Source organism: Ursus americanus, chromosome 3, assembly GCF_024610735.1.
Source record: "Ursus americanus isolate L20-20 chromosome 3, mUrsAme1.1.p, whole genome shotgun sequence".
Classification (NCBI taxonomy): Eukaryota; Metazoa; Chordata; class Mammalia; order Carnivora; family Ursidae; genus Ursus; species Ursus americanus.
The window spans coordinates 27,752,700-27,778,704 of record NC_142129.1 but is presented as its reverse complement, the minus strand read 5'-3'; the positions used below and the strand labels follow the sequence as shown (position 1 = coordinate 27,778,704).

The window sequence follows — 26,005 nt, the reverse complement described above, 5'->3', positions numbered from 1 at the left end:
CCATAGAATATCTTGAAGTCATGGTGAATAACAAAATTGAAATGTGATGACTACAACAGAAAACTATCTGCTAAAGGTAAGTCTGCTCAGCTGTCCAAATAAAACTTCACATACACTTTTCCACGGAAGCAGTTATTGTTCACGTGTTACTTTTGATCTGATCCATGCATTGCTTCTTTTCTTCCGGATTGTATAATGACAAGAAAAACATTATCTGCTTGCCAGATCATTGCGGCTCTCCATGAGATGGTTCCTGGGAAGGCTGCCAGCATGCGTTCAACCAGAAAAACACGGAGAAAGTCCAAGAGCCCCACTTATAAGAGATGCCTTTTTTCTCCTTAATAATGCCAACTACTAATAATTCCCATAATGTATGCTGTGCATACAGAAACAATGGCTGTTTTTAAAACTATTTTTCAGGTGTTACCAATTCATGAAAGCCTTTTAACAGTGATAAATTTAGTCCCAGGACATGCCAATTTCTCATTTTCCACTATCAACACCAGTATTTATCGGCTCACTTCACATGCCCAAAGCCAGTCATTAGGTTCCCTCCCTATCGACATTGTATTGTGTCACTACCTTCATCCATCCAGGGCTCTTTCAAGCTGCCTTTCCGGTAATCCCTTCCACCTCTCTGGTGAACATATTTTCTGTTCCAATAAAGGGGCACGCCTGTTTAGCACAACACTTGAAAAGTTTCCTCCCCCATACCTCACCCATTTGTTTCATAAATATGTTACCAAAACATACTATGTGCTGGGCAACGTGCTCAGTGTTGGGAATGTACTAGTGAGCCAAAGACATGAGTTCGCTACCTTCACAGGACTTACACTGGAGGAAAACAGATAATTACACAAACTAAAATGACTGCAGCTTAGTGAATACTATGGGAAATTTCTGGAGCCATGAGAGTTTGTAACCAAGTTCTGAACCCATTTGAGGTCACAGAGGCGTCTCTGAAGAGGTGAGTGGAGATATGAAAATGGAGAGGAATTCATTTGGAAATGTGGGGAAGACCAAGGGATAATGGATGGGGGAACACAGCTGGTCTAAGTGGGCTTGAAAAGGTCCTTGGGCTTTAGCGAAGGGACTGAGGATCCAGCGGAAGGAAAAGATGCGAGAGAGGAGGGACAGGATTCATAAGCCTTGGAAGGTACCTGGTTTTTATCTCAAGAACATGGAACGCTTTCCAAACATTAAAGTCAGAGTCACGTGATTAAAACAGCAGTTTGAAAAAAGCTAGACTATATTCTAGGGTTTTACATATATTAACCTTCACAACACAAAGTAGGTGCTTGCATCTATTCTGAAGGCAAAGGGAGGGAAGAAAAAAGAAAAAAAAAAATAGGAGAGGGGGGAAAAGAAACATGCCAGAGATCCCCTAACCAGGAATGGAAGAGTGAAAATTTAAGCCCAGACAGTCTCACCTGAGAGCCCTCCTCTTACCCGCTGTACAATCCAATTTGGGGTTTACCAACTTACTGTTCATTAAACTGGCAACAGATTGGAGCGGATGAAGAGAATAAGGAGGTAAAATTTTCTCCTGTGACTCTCTACCTCCTTTGTGAAGCTTCTCACTGCTTGATACCATTTCTTTATTCGGAGCCTTCAGGGAGGCGCTCCCCACCCTCCCTGAAGGGATCAGATGTACCTGTCCTCACACAGCAGCTCGTTCTGTAGAGCATCACTGTATTTCTCCCCTGCTCAGGCTGTGAGCTTCGTTAGACCTACACCTTTAAAGCCTCTGTAAGGTCTGATTTCAATACTCAAATTTTAAAGGAAATCATTAGGTCCTTTTAGAAGTAATGGACTTTGGAAAGTTACCGAATCCAAAAGGTAGTGTTTTGACCCCCGTGGGATGTAGTTTTCCCTGATTCAGTGTAAATTAATGTAGACTGCCAAGTAATTTCAGTAAAGTTAAATTTATTCAATATTATAGAAATTATAGGTTCAACAAGTCACTTATTTATAATACAATGTTAATAAATTGTGGGTTAATTTTTTCTTATTGTGGTTAATGAACTTCTTTGGCAAAAAATAGAAAATCTATACTTGACCTTGGTGTTCACTGATCCTCGAATTCCAAAGGTTTGGAAACCAATGATTTAACAAGTCCCATTCCCTTATCAAATGTAAAAAAAAAATGATAAAACTGATAGCAAACAACCTCTTATTTAAAAAATAAATTAGGTAAGTGATACCTTTAGACCTCTATCTTTAAACTAGAAAGCAGGTGCTCTCAAATGACCCATCCTTATAATTAACACCCTTAGAGCAAATCTAAACCCTCTAAATTACTAAAATCTTGTTGCATTGCCTTGTGATCCAATTGAGAAGAGTTTATATTCAAATAAACATAAATGTGATCTGCAACATATGAAACTATTTTTTGAAGAGATATATGCATTCTATTCCTATCATCGTATCAATATTATGAAGTTTTTAGAAAGTTGTTTTTTTTTTTTAATCTAATACCAGCTAACAGCAGATCCTTTAGTTTTCTTCATAGGTATTTTCCAACTCAATGATTTCCTTAAACTTCCCTAAGCCAATGGCACACTTTCCTTAACCCTGTAACAATAGAGTCTGAAACTGAAAAAGTTACTAAGCCACTCTAAGGACAAACACACAGAGAGAAGCAAGATCACTGGGCACCAGCTGGGCTTCCAATTCCGAGACTGGGATGGTTTAGGGTTTAAAAAAAAAAAAAAAAATCATGTTCACAGTGGAAAAGGATGCTAGGACATAGCAAGTGTAAATTTCTACAGTAAATTTCTATAGGAATACCTAAAATGAAAAAAGATGCTACCTTCTCTCAACCCATGCCCTCACTCTTATTTCATTCCATGTTTCATGGTACCATAGAAAACACTAAGGGGCACCTGGGTGGCTCAGTCATTTAAGTGTCTGCCTTTGGCCCAGGTCATGATCCCAGGGTCCTGGGACCAAGTCCCACACTGGGCTCCCAACTCAGGGGGAAGTTTGCTTCTCCCTCTCCCTCTGCTCTTCCCCACTGCTTATGAGCTTTCGCTAACAAAATCGTTAAAAATACAAAAAAAAGGGGGCGCCTGGGTGGCACAGCGGTTAAGCGTCTGCCTTTGGCTCAGGGCGTGATCCCGGCGTTCTGGGATCGAGCCCCACATCAGGCTCCTCCACTATGAGCCTGCTTCTTCCTCTCCCACTCCCCCTGCTTGTGTTCCCTCTCTCGCTGGCTGTCTCTATCTGTGTTAAATAAATAAAAAATCTTTAAAAAAAAAAATACAAAAAAACAGTAAGTTCCTGGGTTGAGCTATTTCGTTCTGCCTATTTTATAAAGATTTTTTTCTCTCACGATACAGGAAAAATTTTAATTTAGTATATTACTTCTGTAGTCTCATAGTACCTAATGGTCAATAAATCCTTTATTATACGGAACAAAGAAAATGTGGTTGGTCTTCAGGCTTTACAATATTCCAACGTCAATTCTGTAATTCTGTTCACCTCACCCTCACTTCTGTGCCACTCTCCTTTTGTCAGCAGGGAAATAATGTAACCCACCGGAGGGGAATCAGGCCTGGGCGTTCTGGGCAAGACACGAGCTGGGAAACCCTGCAGCATCCTGGCTCAGTTTCCTCACTGGTGGAACAGGGATAACAACTTTAACACAACTTTTTTAGTATTATAGAATAAATTAAGAATTTAATCAGTGTTATGGGAAGTGCAATCCATGGACCAATGCCAGTACCCAAATTATTAAGTAGAGAATTTTTAGAAACTTACAGTGATAGGACATCGCCCTGACATCCAGAAGCAGAATTTTACACCAACATTTATGAAAGTGTCCATACAGAAAAACTGAAAGAAAGGTTTGTAGTGGTTTGAAAAATCACTCATTTAACCAATCTCGTTCCTTTATCAAATGTGAGGAAATCCTAAGTTAAAACATGTAACTGCCTTTGTTCTGACATATACCTCGAGCCTAGATTCTACAAATGATATTTTAGTCCAGCGTTTCTGTCACATATCCATCTGCACCCTCCATCAATCTGAATTGTGTTATGCAATTCAGAATAAGTCAAACACATGATTTATCTTTTACATAATAATCCATAATGGACTGGAAAACAAATACTGTTCCCCCGCAGATACACTATCTCAGGAAATTTTGAGAAGAAAAGTGATATACTGATGTTGACACAGAAATTGAGAAAGGATATTACTAAAAACCAGGTGCCTGGGTGGCTCAGTGGGTTAAGCGTCTGCCTTTGGCTCAGGTCATGATCCTGGAATCCTGGGACTGAGCCCCACGTCAGGCTTCCTGCTCAGCAGGAAATCTGCTTCTCCCTCTGCACCTCACCCTGCTCCTGCTCTCACTCTCTCTGTCAAAATCTTTAAAAAAAGAATATTTCTAAAAAAACAAATCACTTTATTTTCTACAATACTGTCAGGATACCAGAGAATGAGCTACTCCTCTTTCATATCCTAGGTTTCTAAAATATGAGTCTTCAGGATACCAAGTTATTTACTCTTGATAAGCCAGGAGCTTACAGCACAGAAATGAAGTTCCTTACAGCACAGAAATGAAGTTCCAAAATGAAAATGAAAAAAAAAAAAATTCTGGAAAGTCAATCTTCAAAGCAAACATTCTGCTAAGTCAAAGAAAAATGAACCCAAGAATCACCGAACTACAATCTCTGTGGCATCTAATGACTCTCAATAAATATTTATTGAATCAATTTCTGTAGCTTATACCTTGTAGTTATTTGTTTTTCCACCAGATGGCAACTATGCATGGAATAACTCTGTTGGTTCTTAATCCCAGAATTGGGTTTTCGGGGTAGTGAGGGACTTCAAAGCTACAAATCCTAGAGCCCTTTCAGAACTTGAATTACCACAGGGCGCTTGGGTGGCTCAATCAGTTAAGTGTCTGACTCCTGATTTCAGTTCAGGTCATGATCTCAAGGTCGCGGACTTGAGTTTTGCGTTGGGCTCACACTCAGCAGGAAGTCTGCGCCAGGATTTTTCTCCCTCTCTCTCTGCCCCTCCCCCTCGGCCTCACCCCTTGTTTCCTGGTGGCAACACTCTAACAGGGTGTTCAGCCTTCCAGGTTAACCACTGCTAAGTGACAGGTCCCCTTACTAAGCTGGTGGCCCTCTGCACATGCTGCACTCCCCATGTATGTGTTCCAGCGCGGAGCCCGCATTCTTTCCAGGTCTTTGTTTCAATCGTTCATCTTCTTTGTGAGCCCTCGTCCATTTAAAACTGCAGCTCTGCCTCTGACACTTGCTACCCTGTTTTCAGTTTTATTTTTCTCCGCAGCACTTACAACCATTTACAGTATTACATTTTTTACTATTAACTTAATCCCACTAGAAAGCAAGCTCCATTAGGGCAATGGGAGTTGTATGATTCACCCCTGTATTTCCAGGTCAATCAATATTTGTTGAACGAATGAAATTATCAATGAATTTGCCATAGGGGTATGATCTCACCATTAACATGAAAAGGAATAATTCTAGCTACAGAAGCAGTAGTGCTACTAACAACAGAAGATGCCCTACACCTCAGGTGGCCTGCTTAGATGTACTTCAGCTACACTTTCATCGACACTCAGTCTCTCTCCCATAGTTGTGAAGCTGGGTTTATGAACCCAAATCTAGGAATGTATGTAATTCCTTTCTGCATCTCATCTACGATCCCCTGTTTAAATATGTTATTTTCAGACCTTTAATATGTTATTCTCAGACCCTAATAGGTGGTGTTAGAAACCATCTCTACCCAGCCAGTATGGGCTGCCCAACTTAGTGTGTGGACTTGCCCTAAGCTCTTTCTGCTTTTTTCTAACCTTCTACTTTGGAACTCCTATGTTTTCTCACAAATTTCTTGGCAATATGATGGTGGTAGTAGAGAAACCAGAACTGGGAGAGGAAAGGAGTAACCATTTATATGCACAAGTCATGCATAAATCAGAGAAGTTGGGCAAACGAAATATGCCAAATATGTCTCTTGACGCAACAATAGAAAGTCTTATCTGTGTAGTGCTTTAAGATGCATAATTGTCTTCATTTATATTTTCTCATTCTGATTACATCTTTGAGATACATTCTTCTTTGAACATAACTGACAGATCCAGTAGAGGTCCCTAAACTTGAATGTTCATCAAAATCAGCTGGAGGACTTGTTAAAACAAGTATCTGACCCTCACCACACTCCCCAATTTTCTGACTCCATAAGACCGGCAGTGGGGCCTGAGAATCTGCATTTCCAACAATTTCGAGTGATGCCGCCACTACTGGCCTGAGGACCATTGTTCTGAGATGTTCTGTCTTGCAGAAAGGACACACATACAGGTCATCTGATGTAAAAGCATGGTGGTCTTTTCTATAGGCAGCTGTGCTTATCACTGAACTTTCAAATGGAATAGTATCAATTATTAGGGGGGGATTACAAAAATGATTTTTAACCCTCTCAAACTGCAAAGGAAAAAAATGGCTATGCAGAACCAGCCCCTCCCCCCAACTAATTCATTTTTTACACGAGATAATTCCAGAACCAGTACTTCCTAATTGTAAGCAGGCTTCCCCCTGGAGCTCAACTTTCCCTTCTCAGATACATACTCCCCCCTCCCCACTCCTTTATCACTAAGTACATTGAAATTTCACCGGTTACCACTTCTACCCTCCCACTAGCACTCCCAATACCTTTTAGCTGGGAGTTTTCTTCTAAGGCCCAATCCCTTAAGTCCTCTAAACAGGACTCATCCCAACACTCTCTCCTTAAGTACTAGCTTTTCAAGCTAACTGTAGAGTAGTGGTGAAGACCAGGAGCTGTGAAACCAGATCAAGGTCCAACATAGACCCCACCACCTAACAGCTGCTTAACATTGGGCAAACTGCTTATCCTCGGTGGGTCTCCGGTTTTCTCATCTAAAGAATGGGACACTAATAGTGCATACCTCAGTTATTGTTAGGATTCAATAAGTTCCTACCTCTTAGGTGCCTGGAACAGCACCCTGTTATACTGAGGCTGGTGCTATCACTACCACCCTCGCCATCCCTTTTTGAGAGAAAAAGTCATATAGCACTGTACATGGGAATGCTATAAAATCAAGGAATCCAAAATAACAATATTAAATTTTACATTTCAGTAAATCAGCACTAATATAAAGTCAATGGTGGGTTGTTTTGCTAAGAAAATCACCCCAACTGAGTAGGGAGCATACATCATGCCTTTTGCTAGGTTTTCACTTACCTCATTTAGTTTGTACAGACCTATACTTTCAGATGTATAGTGAACATTACCATAAATTCTTTGGATTCCTCAAATCTACCATACTCAAAATTTGGACTCCTCTTCGACCCCAAACCTGCTTCGCTGATTTTCTACCTCACTGAATGGCATCATCACCACCTAGTGCCCCAGCCAGAAATCCAGGAGTGATCCCTGACCCTAACCCTTCCATTCTGTATCCACTGTGTTGCTAAACTGGATTAGGTATAGACAAGTTTTGAAATCAGTGACACGCTGGTCATTCCAAAGTGAGGTAGAAAATACAAATGAGCAAATTAAATCAAAGAACATTATCTTGAAGGTGACCCATGTTATACTTATCTCACCCGATTCACGTACTATTGCTTTTATTCATATTTTCTCTTTACCACTCCCGGATTATTACAACAGCCTCTGGAATTCCTGGTCTTCAGGTTCCTTAACCAAAAGTCTATAGGACACTAACTTCCTTATAAAACCCTGTGGTTAGAACAGACCCTTAACTATAGAGAAGAAACTGGGTTGCTGGAGGGGAGCTAGGCAGGGAGATGGGTTAAATGGGTGATGGGGATTACGAAGAGCACTTGTGAAGAGCAGCACTGGGTGTTGTACATAGGTCATGAATCACTGACTTCTACATTTGAAACTAGTATTACACTGTATGTTAACTGGAATTCAAATAAAAACGTGAAAAGAAAAATATTAGGAATCCACTATCAGTTCTTATTTTAAATTCTTCTTAGATGATTTTTTTTTTTGCCTGAATTACCAACAATAAACATCTTTGGGGGAAAAAACTATTGTTCACATCCTTTCCACCTTCTCTAAGCTCTTCTAGCTTCTCTAGTTGAAATCCATCCCTTCAGAGTCCCAGAAGCCTTTATCAATTGCTATTCATGAAATATCACCATTTATGACTTGATGTTTAGATTTCTATCTCAATATTTTGAATAAGTGAAAACAAGTCAATGTGAAGGAAGCAAAAGGTGAAATGGAGAACTTGATTAATGTAAAGGCTCTCGAACAGCCCTGTGGTAGTCGTTCGCAATCTTGTCTGCACACTGGAATCAACCAGGTAACTAAACAAAATTCTGATGCTTGAGTCCCAGAGTACAGGTCTTGGGTGCAGCCTGGGGACTGAGAATTTTAAAAGCTTTCCAAGGGATTCTGATGTGCAGCTGAGGCCAAGAAGTACTGATCTATGAGAAATTTTAAAAAGGGAGTCAAGAGAATAAAGAATTTTTAAGTGGAAGTAAACATCTGGTGAGTATCAGTAGAGAGGACTCAGGACCAGCAAATGGTCCTGTAAGGAAGTCTAGAAGGCAAGGAATTTAGGGGCACACGGTCAAGTAAAACAAATAGCTTATAGTTGGTTCTAGGCTGCAGCTGGAAAAGAGATGGGCTGAGAGAGAACGGGTGCAGGAAACCCTGCTTGGGGTGACAACAAAGAGCAAATAGTGGAAATGAAGGGTCAAGTAAATTCACAGAGAGAATTCTGAAAAAGATGCTCTTAGCTGGGAAATTTTCAAAAATGACAAAAGCTGAGGTGTGGCACCAATGGTGTATTGCTGAACAGGGAGATGAACATTCAGGTGTAGAGAAGCTTTGAAATCAGGACTATCCTGATCATCAACAATGAGGAAAGCTGACCTCAGAAGTGAAGTCATCAAGGAGCACTGTATCCTGGAGGTCTAAGATGACAGCACAGTTGTGAAGACAGGTGTTATGCTTATAGGTGGTCTACCTATGAAAATACACTAAGCTTAAATACCATCAGAAATGCCAGATCCCAAGCTCACTAAACCCTCTGAAGTACACACACTATGGTAAATATTATGGCTGACCAACACCTCCCTCTAGTACAACTGCCTCGTAATTATTCGATAGTAAGAGACAGGGATACTATCAGTTTAGTGTGACCTGTAATACAAGGAAACAAAAAATCACCTATTGCATCACCCAATCAGAGGTCAAGTACTTTAGAATCCTTTTCACTTTAATAAATATTAAACCTAATTTATCCCAGTAATGAATAAAAAAGTTGCATTTTTATAAGGAACATCAACTCCCCATTAGAGGTGAGTGTGGGGAATCGAACTACTAGAGAATTAAAAAATATATACAAAGAAGAAATGCAAGGGAAATCCATCATGACACTGGTATTAGGAGCAGAGTATTTCATATTACGGTCCCATGCCATTATGACTAAATTTACATCACTATGTGTAAGAGAAAATGATGTAATAACCCCCAAAGTAGATAAAAATTACTACAATGAATAACTTATATTTGACACAGCAGTCTTATTTCCAGGTTCTAGTTATTAAACTCAGACTAAAAGTGGTTTATTGATCTGTTTACAACACTCTAAAGACAAAAACTAAAACTGTTTTGTTCTGACATAAGAAGCAGCAATGGAAAGCACTTAGTCCACTGCCTGCTACATGGCAGGCACTCAGCAATGACAGTTCCCAAGCTCACTGACCCAAACGTAGGTTCTAACACCCTTCAAATGGCATCCACTGAAAATTCTCAAATCGAGACAAGCACACACTGGGTTAAATGTCCATATTAATAAGACACTGAATTATAAAAGTGAGTAAATGTTAATTTCGTACACATAAATCAGGTTTTAGGTTGACAATGATGAATCAAGAAAAGAAACTAATGAGGGTGCACAGAAGGACTGAAAGAGAACGCAAGAGCAGTGTTAGTGTGAAGAGCAAACAAAAAGTTCTTCAAGTTCTAGGTCTGTCATAGAACATGCACCCCAGGTTAGTCTGTGCTAGGATGACACAGAACAGTAACGATTCTGGAACCTGGATTCGGGGGCTGCCAGCACGGCCAGATGCATTCGCTTCCATAGCTCCAATCAATCTCTTGAGTAGCCAGTGCAAGCCACTCCCACCCCCATGAGCTTCTAGCCCTAGGGGCAGAGATGCCGCCAGTGGCCAGTCAGAGAAAGTCAACTTATCCTGGTTTAGCATCAGATTCTACTAGGTGTGGTCCCTCAAAGGGTCCTCAGAGTCTTGTCTTTTCGATGCAATCGTTAGTACCTCAGAATATTACTTTATCCTCCCAGATAAACTGAGAAAGATTCTCATAACAGTGTTCCTGCTAAATCCTCCACAGTATGGGTGCACCACCGTTCTTTCAAAGAGCATCTCCTTTGATGAACTTAGTCAAAGCTCTCCAGGATTGGGTATAAAAAAGCTTGTGTGTACCCAGTCAGGTTTCACCCCCTCCCCACCTGGTCATCTTGAATACATTTTGCTGTGAGCTGATTCTCCCCAGCCTGAGATGATTGATTCTCCCTCTTTCAGTCTTGCTTGGTGTTATGGTTAGAACCAACTATTGCCCGTCCACCTGTCTCTGAATTCCAGTGTTAGCCCTAAACTCAAGAAATCACTCCTAATAGATCTCTCACTAGTGTTGCACAAGAACTAAAACCCCACTATCAGCCCAGGAGAGTTCAAAGGTCCTTGTTAAATTTATGCATGCTAAATGGAAATAATGGGTTCTGGGCTAAAAATCAGAGTTTTCCACTTAGTCAAGGTGATTTAGGGAGAAAATTTTCAGGATTAACTTCTCATTATTGTGTATGACTGGGACAAACTGTCCAGTTTTTCATATTAACATATTTACATTATGAATAAAGTACTCATTCATTCCTTCACTCCAAAAGGATTTGGATGCCCAGCATTGTGCTAGATCCCGAGAATAGTGAACAAAATAAACACAATCCCAAGATGTCATAATAACATCTACACTGTGGTACCTATCTCCAAAATAACCTAGCATATTTTAAATATTTAATGGCCAAACAAACTGGGTAGTATGGTGGAAGAGATGGGAAAAAAACTAAACATCAGAGGATTTATCATTTAAATCTTTCTACAAATTATGAACATGCATTAAGTATAAGCAATATTGTGCATGAAATTATTTAAAAGAGCTGATGTTTTGCTTTTAAGATTGTTATCACTATGCATATACAAATCACATAAAAGGTACTAATAGCTTGCAAAGAACCGCTTGTCAAGAGTAATAAAATTCCATACAGCAAAATTTTCATGATAAGAATGAAAAAAAAAACACAGCACAATGACTTCAAAAGTAGTATATTGTACTATATATAATCTCAAAAATAATTACTCTTCCTCACATGTAAGATAATTTTTCTTTTCCAAACTTAATTGATGGTTTTTGTATAAGGAACATGCAAATATATTAACAATTTTCTTACCAGAATAGACCCCAATATATGTACAAACATTTAGGGGAAAAAAAGTTTGTCCTTGGGGTGCCTGGGTGGCTCAGTCGTTAAGCGTCTGCCTTCCGCTCAGGGCGTGATCCCGGAGTTCTGGGATCGAGCCCCACGTCCGGCTCTTCCGCTGGGAGCCTGCTTCTTCCTCTCCCACTCCCCCTGCTTGTGTTCCCTCTCTCACTGGCTGTCTCTCTGTGTCAAATAAATAAATAAAATCTTTGGAAAAAAAAAAGTTTGTCCTTGATTTTGACATACACCTGTACATTGAAACAGACATACACTCACAGGAGTGAAAGACACTGACAAAATATTACATTTAGCAAAGGCAAAAAAGGAAACAAGAACAATAAAAAAATCCTGCTAGGCCCTTTTTCTACTTGACAAAGAATGGAGAAAGTTATCACAGTAACAGAAAGGGACACAAAAACCACACTTCAAACAAACCAACGGCTTGTCAGTATTAGGACTTGAGTTGACAAACAGGTTTAATCCACTTTCTCAAAGGTCATGCTGTCAAGGTGAAGGATGAACATCTTCCGCTACTGCAGGAGGCTGCCTGTCGTTCTGGGGAGGAGGGGGCTCCTCCCCCTCCACCACAGGGGTCACTTCGTCAGACCCTCTTGCAGGAGGAAGTTCGTTGTTTGTCCCCTCTTCACTAGGGAGGTTACCAGACAATTCATTGGACATGAGAACTTGCAGAGATTCTGTTCCATCTTCAACATCTACCTTAATGCCCAAAGCTTTAAGAACGTCACATTTGCACATAGGACATGTCCCATGGGCCAGAATCCAGGGGTCGATGCAATTCTTATGGAAAAAGTGTTTACAAGTGAGAATACGAACTGTATCATTAGGCTTATAGAGTTCAAAGCAAACTACGCAGCTATCTCCATTCGGACTGATTTCCTCATCCCCCTCCTTCAGTACCCGAAGTTGGAGCTGGCCAAAGGCTTTCTTGAGATCAGTTGTTAACCGCTGCCATCTCTGGTTCTGAATCCTTGCTACCCAAAGTTTCCAGATATGATAAAAGATGAAATATGCTAAAGTAGCAGTTGTGACAATCACAAAAGACACAAAATAGTGATTCATCCAGATGATGTGTTTTCTCCCCACCTCTACTATGACTGTAACATGAACTCCCTTCTGAATTAAGTGCAAAATCTCCATGCCCTTTAGGTTACCAATCATCACCACAACAATGTCTTCAAATGCCTGATGAAACATGGGAAAAACCTGATTACCAGTTCCTGGAAAGTTGTAGATGATCACTCCGCTGGCTCCCTTCTCAACGGCCACCTTAATTTTCTGCGAGAAGCTACAACCTCCCCGTTCAATGAGTGCGAGCCAGTTCTCCGAGGTCTTTGGTCTTCTGAAACTGGTATTGGGGTTGCATGCATTTTGAGTTTTCCCCTCGGGTGGCATAATAACTCCTGCCACTCTCTTCAAAGTGGAGCTTCTTCCAAATACTCCGGTTTCCCCCAACTCTGACAACATGCGATTCCCAACGTGAAATGATATGTTCATGTAAGCAGTCCAAACAGCACTAGCTCTGCAACAGTTCTGACTAAGAAGCCAAAGAAAACTGAATTTCATAAGCCAGGAAGATGCAGTGTTGTTTCCGTGAGTGCCAGTCCTGAGCAGATTCATCTCTCTCTTCACCTAGAGACTGAAGTACCAACCCAACAAAAAAATGTGACTTCCACATCTGTTGACAATCAATTGAGAATAACAACATGAGAAAAATCTTCTGGGTGAAAACAAGTTTCACTGTCTACCAGCATGTTTTTGTAAGAAATTCTTAAAGATGTCTTATGAGGTTCCGATGTTTTATTAGAGAGAGAAAGAGAAACACTTTAGATTGAAAAAAAAAAAATTCCAGTCTAATATAACTCCAGATACGGTTTACAGTTGGGTAATGTGATTATGACATAAAGGACAACACAGCCAATTAGAGAAGAGCTTTGAGCCTGCTGGAACCTTAGTGGCCTGAATGCTTCAAATACTCTTCTGGGTGATTTCTAGGTTGTAAAATCAATTCAATCCCTGAGCTACATGTTGCCAGGTATCACTTTGAACAAAAAATTAAATATAAAATTCATACACATGCACATACAAAACTTGAAAGCATATGCAAGAAAACCACAGGATTATCATTTTTCTTGACAATAAACCAAGGAAACATGTAACAAAGTGACAAGTTTTAAATAAATAGAAATTAGTATATGAACGATTATGTGGTAAAAGCAGTGAACTCTGTAATACCACTTTTAACTCACATTTGGTCACAGTGCCAATTTTTTATTTACCATATAAACCATTGTACTAAATTTATTTAATAAATTGCTTGCTCAGGCTTATTGGTTCAGTTTGGTTTTGATTCTGATTTTTTAAAAGGAGGATTTTGATTTCTAAATCCTGTTAGATTAATTCAGCTTCACTTCTTCACTCTTACATTGACTCTCCATAGGGATGACAGAGGTAAAGAACATTAATCTCTTTTCTGCAGATCTTGGCATCTGCTACTGATCTAACAACATTTTGAGGGAAGAAAGGAAGAAGGAAAAAAATGATATGTAGCAGTCTTAGTTTAGTGTAATTCATTTTAAACAAAAAGGCAGCTATTGATTTTAAAAAGAAGAACATCAAGGTCCCCATTTAGAGTTAACCACCAACGGCAGTGTTAAAGGTCATAGCTGCTTTGAGCAAAACGTTTGCCAAAATCAACAAACATCCCTGGTGGACCCACCCTCTATACACACACAGACAGGTCATCAGCTCTGCCTTTATTTTTGCTACATTTATATCAATGGCGCAAAATGACTCAAGACCAAAATGACTTGTGAACTAACAAACACGGCCAACCCCTGGTGCTGCCATACACTTTGAGGGTATCTCAGTGGTTCTTATCTACTAGCTAGAAAAACCAAGAACTTTGACCTTGAACACAAAGGTCTGATCTTTACACACAGGATGCTAAGAGACCCGTTTTGTTAGGTCTTACCAGGGCTAAGGGAGCTAGTTCTTATGAAATGTGAATCAAAATAATTTGAGGCAGGAAAGGAGGAGGAAAAGGCCCTATAGGCCCAACCAGTGCGGCATAAAAAGAAAATATTACCTTGTTAACCATAGTTCACAATGGTCCATTTTCTTTCCCAAAGACCATTATTCTGATTTTACTTCCCTACAACCCATTCTTAAAAGTGTGTAGTAGATACTGTGTATACTCAAAGTGTCATCTAAGTTGGATATCAATGGTCTAGCATTTCACCCACAAAGATTTTAGTCAAAACCAGAACTCAAATCTTTCAGCCTCTTAATGTTACACACAGGTATTTGTGTTTATCTATTCAAACAGAGAAGCAAAATAAGGCAAAAGACACAATTTGTAAAGACAATCAAAATTTCAGCTCCATTCTAGATCTGTATTAAAATGCCCAGAAACGCACTCATTACCATTTTAAGAAAACAAAAGCATTTACTATTGTCACTTCTAGAAGGGAAATCAGCTACCACAGCTAATGCACTATGCTAGGATTTAAAGGGCCGTAGCAAACAAAAGCGATTTTTTTGTGTGATGCTGCCCTAAATGAGGCCCACAACAATTTAAAATATTTTAGTTACGTAACGAAAGGTGCTATCATCTAAAATAATTACTCAGAACACATTACCTACTCAGTACCTTTGGAAACCAGATTTCCTGATATTAATTAACCATGGAGAATTAAATCCAGATCTAATTCTATAATGAAATTTTATTTAACAGCAATAGTAGATATCAAAAATACGGAAGTAAAATCAATATAAAAAAACTTTAAAGCATTACGACTCTGTGGCCTCAATGTCAATTGAAGACTAATTTGTTTTTAACATATACGAATGCACTTATTTGGATAAGGGCAAAAAAGTAACAACCTAATACAAAAACAACAAGTTCAAATAGCTGGGCATGATACGGAGTTTTATTTTAAAAACACAAATTTCATCCTCTTTAGTACTTAGGTAGAGAAGATGAAGTTGAGCTTTTTCTCTACAAAAAGTGCTAAGAGAACTCATTTATTTTTAATCTTTGGAAAGACTTGGTTATATCTTCAGAAGATTCTCCAGGTTTAAGTTTTCAGAATGTCACACTTGCACATGGGGCATGTCCTATGGGCTAAAAGCCAGGGATCAATGCACGCTTTATGGAAAAAATGTTTGCAAGTTAAAATACGTACTACGTCTTGGGGTTTGTATATGTCAAAGCAAACAACACAACTGTCTTCATTTGGCTCTAGCTCCTTATCCCCTTCCTTGAGCACTCGCAGTTGAAGCTGACCAATAGCTTTCTTCACATCTGCTTTTATCTGTCTTCGCCTCCTGGTGGAAGCATTGTGCACTCTAGGTCTCCATGCACAGTACAAGAAAAGGTAGGCAACTGTGGCAGCCAGGAAGGTGAACAGAGACATAACATAATGGCTCAGCCATGGCATGTGCATTCTCCCCACTTCAATGATGATCGTCACATAGACTCCCTTCTGAATCAAGTGCAAAAGCTCCATGCCTTTCAAGTTGCCTATCATCACCGCGACTATATTTTCTGTTCCCTGGTGAGACATGGGAAACACCTTGTTGCCCGTACCTGGATAGTTATAGATGATCACCCCATTTGCTCCCTTCTCTGCTGCCACATTGATTTTATGTGTAAAAGTACAGCCTCCCCGTTCAATGAGGGCCAACCAAGAGTCTGCCTGTTCAGGTCTGCTGAAGTTGGTCATAGGATTACAAGCATTCTGATTCCATCCTTCAGGAAGTACCACCGCACCAGACACCCTTTCCAAAGGAGAATGATTGCCGAACACTCCACTCTCTCCTAATTCTGATATAATCCGATTTCCCACTTGAAAGGTTATATTCAGGTGGGCTGTCCAAATGGCTTTTCCTTTAGAGTCAGGAAGGCTAAGTAGTAGAAAGATGCTAATCCTCAACAGTCGTGATGACACAGAACTAGGAGCTGAAGGAGTAATTCGAAGTAGGCTCATTCCTCCATTTGCCTATTAACTGACAAACAAAAAACAAAACAACTGTAAAACAAAGAAGCTAACTCCAATTGTTGGCAGCAGATATTAAAGCGCAGAAATGGAAAAAGGTCTGCGTCGATCAAAGGTATGCTGCTCCTTACAGCATTTTTATTTTTGGTAGATTATCTTTCTTATAATGAAACAGAATAACAAGAGTTGTTATTACCACAATGTGATTTCAAGAAAATTATGACTTCCCAATGGGGAAATTGTGACATCAGAGGTAGGTAAGCCAATCCAGTTGTTTATATCAGTGCATTGCATACTGAAATCCTATTGGCCAAAAAGCTACCAAGCAAGGGCTCATGGTATATAACAATTTGAATAAACGCTAAAGCAATAAACAGGGAGATTTATATTTTTAAGCCTTGAGTTTCTTTCCCAGTTCTGGATAAAGTGAAAAGCTGCCTAATACTACTTTATATTCATTGTTTTTCTGTTAAGCAAAGTAGAAATCATTTATGTATTAGTGCATGTGGCTGGCCAGTCACCAGTTCTCATGCATGTTTCTATGCTACCGAATATGCTTATCTATGGGCAGTAGGAACAAATCATTCCCACTCTCTTCCAACATCAAATGCGTATCCCAGATTCAACATGAAGACAATAAACATGTTGTAAGGAAGACTGATACATTGCCAACCTGCCAGACATATTCAACTTTTTACTAAGATAGTTACTAAGAACCTACTATGTGCTAGGCAAACACTAAGCATGGTTCATACACTGGAGAAGAAAACAGACACACACCTACTGGAGCTTACTATCTGGTGAGGGCAGATTTTAAACACACACACACACACACACACACACACACACACACACACACACAATGTATAGCTGCAAGTTCTGATAATATATTTCTGAAAGGACAAGAGTATCAGAAGAATATAAAAGGAGCCAGACTTTGATTAGAGGTCCAAAGCATTGCTCCCCTAAGGAAGTGGCACTTAGTCTACGACTTGAAAGATAAATCAGAATTACCCAAGAAAATAATATTTCGGGGACAGGAAATGGCAGTTTCAAGAGACCAACACAGGAAAGAACATAGCAAGTGAAAGGATCTGAAGCAATATATATTTGGCAAAATAAGAGAAGAAAGTGCGAAAGTTAATGAGAGGAAAGCAAATAGCAGTCAGTGTTCAGGGTCGTCAACGTGACACCAAGGATTTTAGAGTAGGTCAGAAGGGCAAGAGAACCATGCTGGAGGGCTCCAAGCTGGGGAGGCGATTTATAAGCATTTCAAAACGCTGACTTGTTAACAAGTGCACTTTGGCTGCCCTATGCAGGAAGCGGACTGGAAGAGAGTAGAGGAGTGAGATGAACTTAAGTAGACAGTGTCTTGGACTCCTGAAATAGCAGAGTAGAGAAGCAGAGACACAGACAAATCCGCTAGTTACTTCAAAGGCTCAATTAGCAGATGTGGTAACTGGAAGGGTAGTGGTGGGTCGAGGAAAGGATGACCGCAACCGTCGCCAATCACTGTATTACTTTACTGTTGCAAACCACGGCATCTTTACTGCCTTAAAGATCCTTTAATGCTGGTTTGCTTCTATTTTAAATCTTCACCTGAAGTCTGTTTCAAGGCTTCAATAAATTGGCAACACTCAAACATTTATTATTTACTTTATATAGGACATATCCTATGCCCCCAGGCATGCTACAACACTCTGGGGATACAACAGACAAAAAGACAAAAAGAAACCAGAGGCATGTTGAAAGAACTTTTTCATCTTGACAAAAACATTTAATTATACTCCCCTGCCCAAAATATTTAATATTCATTTTTTGAAATAAAATTGGAAACAAACTTGTATCATTCATACCATTTTCTTCGAGCATCATGTTGTAAAGACAGATAAAATGTAGACTTTTCCCAGTTTCAAACTGAGTGAATCCCTGGCCCATTCCATTAATGTTGACAAAGTGAAGCCCTACTAAGACAACACTATATCACCACATTAGAGGCTGTTCACACCTGTGATTATTTAACAGTTGGGGGTAGGATTTTAAGAAGTAACTCTCTCAGTCATGGGAATAAACAGCGCAGCATAACGAATATAGTCGATGGTATTGCAACAGCATTGTGCAGTGACAGATGGTAGCTACGTTTGTGAGCAAAGCATCATGTGTAAACTCTTCCAAACATTATGTGTACACCTGAAAGTAATGTAACATTGTGTGTCAACTACATTTGAGAAAAAAACACCACTGGAATAGAATTTAAAACACTGGAATTACCTCCTTCCAAATGAGTTTATAAAAAAAAAAAATCACTTAAGTTGTAGAGACCTAGTTTACATCATGGTGACGGTGGTAAATAATAATGTATACTCAAAATTTGCTAAAAAAGTAGATTTCAAGTGTCCTTATCTCACACACACACACACACGAAGGGTAACTATGTGAGGGGATGGCTATGTTAACTAGCCTAATTGCTAGGATATCAAAATGTATACATATATCAAAACATCACATTGTACACCTTAGATATATATGATTTTTGTCAATTATGCCTCAGTAAAGCTGGTTAAAAAAAAGTAATTCTTTTAGTTTGCTAATTTTTAAGAGTAAAGAGTTTAAACAGTAACTATATTTTGGCTCAAAACACATCTCAAATCTCAAGATTCTTTGTATGTTTGAAAAGATGGATTTGAAAAATTTACTAATTCATTGTATTTTTCTCAGCATAATGTGAAGTGATTAAGGCAATGACAGAAATTCCCCTGTCTTCTGCCTGAGTCTTAGAACAAATGTAACTATAAGAAACAGTACTTTGCCTCCAACACAGTGGTTTTATAAATGGGGGACAACTTTCCCTTCTGAGGGACATTTGGCTATTTCTGGAGATATTTTTGACTGTCACAATGAGAGAGTACTAGTGGCATTTAACTGGGTAGAGGCCAGGGACGCTTTTAAACATCCCAAAATGCACATGATAGCCCTGTGAATTAATTAGCTGGTCCTAAAATGTCAATAGGAAGACTAAGAGACTAATGGAACAGGCTTGGGAAGAAGGAACCATCCCAAAACTCACTTCTCCATGCAAGACAACCACATCTGAGCTCTTATCAGGGAGTAAGCTTTTATAATTGACAATACATCTATCAAAAATGACACCCTCATCCTATCACCATTTCCCATTTTCCTTGGAATAGAAACAATGGAGACCTGCAGAAGCAACCTATTAGTCCATGAAGACTGATTACACACTGCATCCATTTTATCAGGACCAGACCCAAGAGTCTTCTGTCCTGGGGCCAGGATAGTTGAAAAGAAGAGGGAGGGCATGTGGGCTGGATGACTGATGCTATTCTAATCTGTTCCTTCTAGACCATTTATTCAATATATAGACTTCCTTTCTTTTTAACAGCAAAGTGAAAGAAGTTTTCACTCTGAGCTTTGCAGGAGGGCTAAGGAGAACTGACATACACTCCTATGGTTGGCTGATCCAGTGGTTCAAAAATCCCCTCTCCTTCCATCTTGTCGTTCTGCCTAAGTACACTGGTTTTTGTCTTACATAGGCTCACATCATGATCCCCTAAGGCTGCTACTGTTGTTCCTCATATCAACAGGCAGAATGACAGAAGCATTCAGAAGCACAAAGACTTTCCTTCTACCATCTCTCTACAAAACTTGATGTCACTCTGGCTAGCAGGGCTTCACAAACCCATGCCTAATGGAACCCCTAGAAATCACAGAATTATGACAAATTCAGGTTAATCACGACTTACCTTGCTGGGGAGAACTGGTCCCCTAGTAGAGCACGTGCTGAAGGGGACTTGTAAACCTAACTGGTGCTCTGCCACCAAGGGAAAAATGTATAAACTGGAATGTGAGTAGGTAAAACAGCTACAGGCTCTAAATTCCTGAATTTCACCCAAAGGAACAACACCTAGATAATCATAAACCACAACAAACATGTAATACACACGATATACTCTGTACTGACAGGAGCCCGGGCCTACATTACAAGGAACACAACATGGCTCCTATATTAAGGAGGTCGTCATCTAGGCAAGAGAAAGGAGTTATGCACAAATTAGGACTGTACATGTATGTAACTTCCAGGTTCCAACTAAAATTTCAAGAAAGGTTATAATTTTCATTAAGTTGTGGGAAGGGGTGTAAAGCAGGTGATCTCTATCTATTCCTCTGCTATTCATCAATTTCTGTTAAGAACGCTCAAACTTCCAGAATCTCTACTCTGATGAGAGAAATAGCCAGATATGTTCGCATAGCATTGCCTAGATAGTATCTCTAAGATACAGGGAATACTGAAGAACTTCAATAAGTTATTTCACAAGTCATAATATCCAGGGCTATGACATTAGAGATCTCCAGGAATCCACAAAACACACTGGATTTCCATTTAAGTTTGAAGACTATGTAGGTTTTCTGCGAGTAATTAAATGCATCATAATGGGATTTGGCAGGAACAGATTAGTGACTCAAAGTAGTTCACAGAGAACAACCAAAAAGCAAATAATGCTGATATTTTCTGAAAGTAGTTATCTTTAAAGATGTTTAATGATAGAACTAAATCTCAGCTTAACATTTTATTACATTTGATTGTAAACTGGTAAATTCTCATAAACAATGTATTTTCTCAATTTCTTCCATAAGTAGCCACCACTCTCACATATTCTCAGACGTATGCAATAAAAAATTATTTAATATAAAAATGGACTGTCTCTTCTATTTCTGAACCCAGAAAAGAGTCCTGAATATGCTAAAGTGAAATACAGTAAAGTTTTAGAATAACATGAGTTTCTGAATTACCTTGAAAGTCACTACTATGTACTAGGGCAGGTCCAGATGCATGAAAACCACAAAACTTACTCAGGCTCTTCGTTATTCTTTCTATGAACTAATATAATGAATTTCAATATCATTCAAGGGTCTGGTAATTAAGTATATTAGAACAAAAAGCTAAAGCAGACACATTTTAAATCACCACATCACTAACCATGATTTCTTCACTAATGTGAGCCAGGATTACTATTCCTTTCTATTTACTGCATGCCTAATAATCCGATGCATGAAGAAAGCTTAGCTTGTGTAAGAGCTCCAAAGCTCCAAGAAGCAATCACGACACTGAGGAAGGAGAATACTCACATTTCTCAAACACTTAAGAGCACTGGCTCAAAAGAGCTTGTTTGAATGAACGATTAACATTGGTCAGGTTCACCACACTTGAATACTTTCCACTGCTTTAGTTTAGCCTTCTAAATCATTCCCACAGTGTACAATTCTGCAATAGCATCTTATCTAATCTCCCATCACTGTTTTGCTCACCTTGGATTCATTCGGTTGCCAGAGCAACCTATAGACAAAAAGTAATGAAGTTTACAATGGCATTCATGTTTGCTGAAAACCTTAGATGGCTTGCTCTATCCAAAGAATAATACCCAAGCATCTAAGAATGGACTATAAGCCTCTCCAGCCTGGTCCTCTTTCCTGTCATCCAGCCTCATTTTCTACTATTATCAATCCTGAAATTTATGCTTCCTCAATTCCAACAGCTTACAGTTCCCGAGCTCCTATTGCAGCAGTCACTATATAAGACCTTACACAGGCTTTATCCCTTGCACAAAACTGTCTCTATGGTAGTTACACTGATTGCAAATGACACCAATTACTCCCCTCCCTCTAGCGATACCAGTTGCAATGTGACTTAGCAGGTCCTTCCATCAGGAGGTAGGATTTATTTCTATACCCCTTGAATCTGGAGGGACCAGTAACTTACATAGGTGAACAGACTAGAACAGAAGTACTGATGTGCCAGTTCTGAGCCTAAGCCTCAGGAGGCCTTATACTCTTCCCCGGGGCTCCCCATCTTTTGGAACCCTACTGCCCTCAAGTAAAGAAGACTAGCCTAATAGATGAGAAGAAACTACTTGGAGGAGAGCCTAGGTATCCTAGCTGAGCCTACCCTAGATCAATCTATAGATGGGCCAACATGTGCAAGAGCCCCAGATGAGCAGAGATGTTTATGTGATCACAAAGACTGAGTCTAGGCAAGACCTGAAGACTCACCTAATCAACCCTAGAGCTCTGAGAAGTAACAGATACTGACTCTCATGTCTTTATGAAAAAAATTACTCTGATAGAGTTTTGGGGTGGTTCATTACGTAGCAGCTGATACAGCTCGCTCTACAAAATTGTCTATTAATCTCCTTGAGGGCTCGGACTCAATCTTTTTTTTCCCAGTACTCATCCTCTACCAAATATCTAGCACATCATAAGTTCTCAGTGAAGGCTGAAAAAATTGTGTCATTATCGTCCGTATTCTAACCTATACTATTCCTCATGCAATAACATTTATTTAGTTTTATCTTTACAAGGGTGATAACTTTAGAGCATAACATATAGAAAATGCATCATGAGTTCAATCTTTAATTGTTCTGTAGACTAATACTCCAAACTGGATTTCCTATGGCCATACTTGAATACAAAGATAAATGAGGATTTAGGATACGACTAAATCCCTTTAAACTGTTATGGGTATAAATCAAACTACATATATTATATTCTGTTCTGCATTCAAAATTCAAGTCAAAGTTCACATAACTAACACTAAAACAAAGGACAATTTTTTCTTCTCAATCTACCTAGTTAGAACATAGAACGGTAATCAACAGAGAAGGAACACATTACTAACCAGTCTGAGAAGTAATTGGGGGAAAACCTTCACACTGTAACCTTTGCATTAAGAAGGATAGAGGGATGAGGTGAATGTTCTTAAGTAAACACAAGATTAAGCACAACATTTGATGGTATGTTCATCTTTCTTTGATCCTAGGACAAAAGACGTCTTAATATTAACTCAATCATTTAGACTGGATTTTTGTTTGAAAGGCTGGAGAACAGGCAATATACTCAATAAAAGGGGGCAAAAATACAAAAGCAGAATCTTTTGAATAACCACCAAAACTTGCCCTCTTCTCCTAATAGACTCTTTTGCTCCTGTAGTTAACAATAGCCAACAATGAGGACCAAATGTATTTATATGAAGGCTGCTTTTGAGGCTCTATTTTAAAATTGTTCTAAACCCTAAAGTGGATTCTAGACCTTCCGAAGCCAAAGTCAGTCATCGAAGGTTTCTATGTTTTGCCTTCCTAAGACCAGTCCCACTGAGCACAGTTAACTCTGAGTAAGCTCTCAGCAGTCAGAAATAGCAAGGTAGAGGTGAGTAAGAAGATTTTCCCACTTAGATGGGTTTTATTTTTCCAATTCACAGGTCACAAAATCCTTCCTCATTTATGAGGTAATTGAATCCCTCCAGGGAGGCAGCAATCAAAACCAGGAGTATGGAGTCCTCATACCCACAACAACTATGCTGCGGCACCCAGCTATGTGACAGACCGGCTATGAAACCCAGTCCTGACCACATGCTAGCTGGGTGCGGGAGCCACACTGAGCCTCAGTTTTCTCACGTGTAAGACGGAGAGGTAACGTTGGCCTCTCAGCACCATGGTGGAGTATCAGATGCCCACTTTCACATTTATTTGTAAATCACCAAGTACACTGCTGGCATGGCAGGGGCTCACTAAATGGGCCCTTCTTCCCCTTCCCAATTCTATACAGCCTGTTTCCCTCCATTGTCCACCATATAAAGTTCTTCTCCACCTTCAAGACTCATCTCAGTCTTCCCTTCGCACTCTCTCCAGACGAAATCACCTGCTCCTATGACACACTGCTTTTGCATCTATTTGAGTCAATCTTGCCATAGATTGCATGTAATTAGATGCTTGTGTCTGTTCATACTTTTGCTTGACCTAAAATGTCTTTTGAGGAGTAGCCTTTACTTATGTTTGTAAAACCTGTTTCCTCCTTCTCCCCCCACCCCACCTTGCTGCTATACTAGCCAGGGGCTAGTACTGAGGGTCCCTGTCAAATGTTTGACTTTCCAAGCATTTATTCTTCAAAATATTAAGACATGCCAGCAGCTTTGGCAACCTCTGCTTTGCAAAGCCACCCGTTAAAAAAATATAAATAGGTGATGATTTGACAAGTCTCTCCTCAGCAAAGAATGACTGACAACAGTTGTCCAGAAAAGGCTTATTTAATATCACAGGATCAGAGGCCATCTGTCTTACATTTTCTCTCCAAAAGAATTCCATACACATCTCTGTATTTGAAAAATGGAATAATATACAGCCATAAAGTAACAACTCTTTCTAATGTATAAGTAGACTCTACTGAATTAAAAATCATTTAGTCTGGGGCGCCTGGGTGGCTCAGTCCTTAAGCGTCTGCCTTCGGCTCAGGTCATGATCCCAGTGTTCTGGGATCGAGCCCCGCATCAGGTTCCCTGCTCAGGAGGAAGCCTGCTTCTCCCTCTCCTACTCCTCCTGCTTGTGTTCCCTCTCTTGCTGTCTCTGTCAAATAAATAAATAAATAAAATCTTAAAAAAAAAAAATCCTTTAGTCTGTGTATCAACATATTTATATATCTCAAGTCATACCTCAAATGGTTCTTATAAGAACACTGTATCAGATTAATTTTGTAACATTTTAGCACCTCAAAGCCCTAAATCGTATCAGCAGTAATAATGAAAACACAAATTCTAAATGAAACCAGCTTTCTCAGCAACCCAGAAGGTCTTCTATTGTCCCTGGGCAAAATGCAGTCAAATCCTGCAATCCCTGGAAAACTTCTGATTAAAATCCTAGAATTCTAAGTCTCTATAATGACACAAAATATCTGGTATCACTTTTCCACATATAACAATCACTCTTAGAGACTAGAGATCTATTACATAAACACCTCTTACCATCGCCAACTAAACAGAGAATATGATTGCCCAATCAGATAAAGAATTTTGGGATTCACAAAGGGGGCAAGAAAATAGAGTTTTGCTTATTATGATTATTATAGTCCTAGTGTACCTGACAAACTTCGAACAGAAGGTCTTTCTTGTTCCCTCATACCCAGAGACCTCCCATAAAAACAAAACAAAGAAGTAAACCTTTTGATAAACTCTCCTGGCACAGTATTGTTCAGTATGTTGAGAAGGTGTCTTATTTCACCAATTTAATTGTTACATTATTAACTCATATCAAATTCCAAGAACAACATTCATGTAACCAATGACTCAAAACTTAATTTGAGATTTAAGGAAACAAAGAGTTTGTAAAATCCATATAAAGAATTCGTTCTATGCAAGATATAGAGTTGAATTACTTATGTTCCACTATTTTATTGCAATGATACTAAAATTACACAGGTGGAAAACCTAATGATTGACATTCCATATAAACCAGGAGGGAAAGTAGATGTGGGAAGAGGGCAACAGAGCAGGATGACCCTGGGCTTGCCTTGTCCTAGAAATACAACTACATAACTATGAAATCACACTCAATACCCCAGAAAGCGATCTGAAGATTGGCAGGACAACCTCCACCACTAAAGACAGACAAGAAGC

At 39.4% G+C, this 26,005-nt stretch overlaps 3 protein-coding genes across 10 annotated transcripts in view; all 3 read right to left on the bottom strand.

The window, feature by feature from the left end:
* CADPS2 (calcium dependent secretion activator 2) overlaps positions 1 to 26,005 on the bottom strand; it is a 513,174-nt gene that overhangs the window by 329,561 nt on the left and 157,608 nt on the right. The window lies entirely within an intron of this gene.
* On the bottom strand, positions 2,454 to 13,194 carry RNF133 (ring finger protein 133). The gene has a single exon (XM_045792755.2). The coding sequence runs from the start codon at positions 13,163 to 13,165 to the stop codon at positions 12,032 to 12,034; it is 1,134 nt and encodes a 377-aa protein (XP_045648711.1). The 5' UTR covers positions 13,166 to 13,194; the 3' UTR covers positions 2,454 to 12,031.
* On the bottom strand, positions 15,616 to 20,022 carry RNF148 (ring finger protein 148). Its single transcript, XM_045792756.2, has one exon. It carries the CDS (start codon positions 16,534 to 16,536, stop codon positions 15,625 to 15,627), a length of 912 nt encoding a protein of 303 aa, XP_045648712.1. The 5' UTR covers positions 16,537 to 20,022; the 3' UTR covers positions 15,616 to 15,624.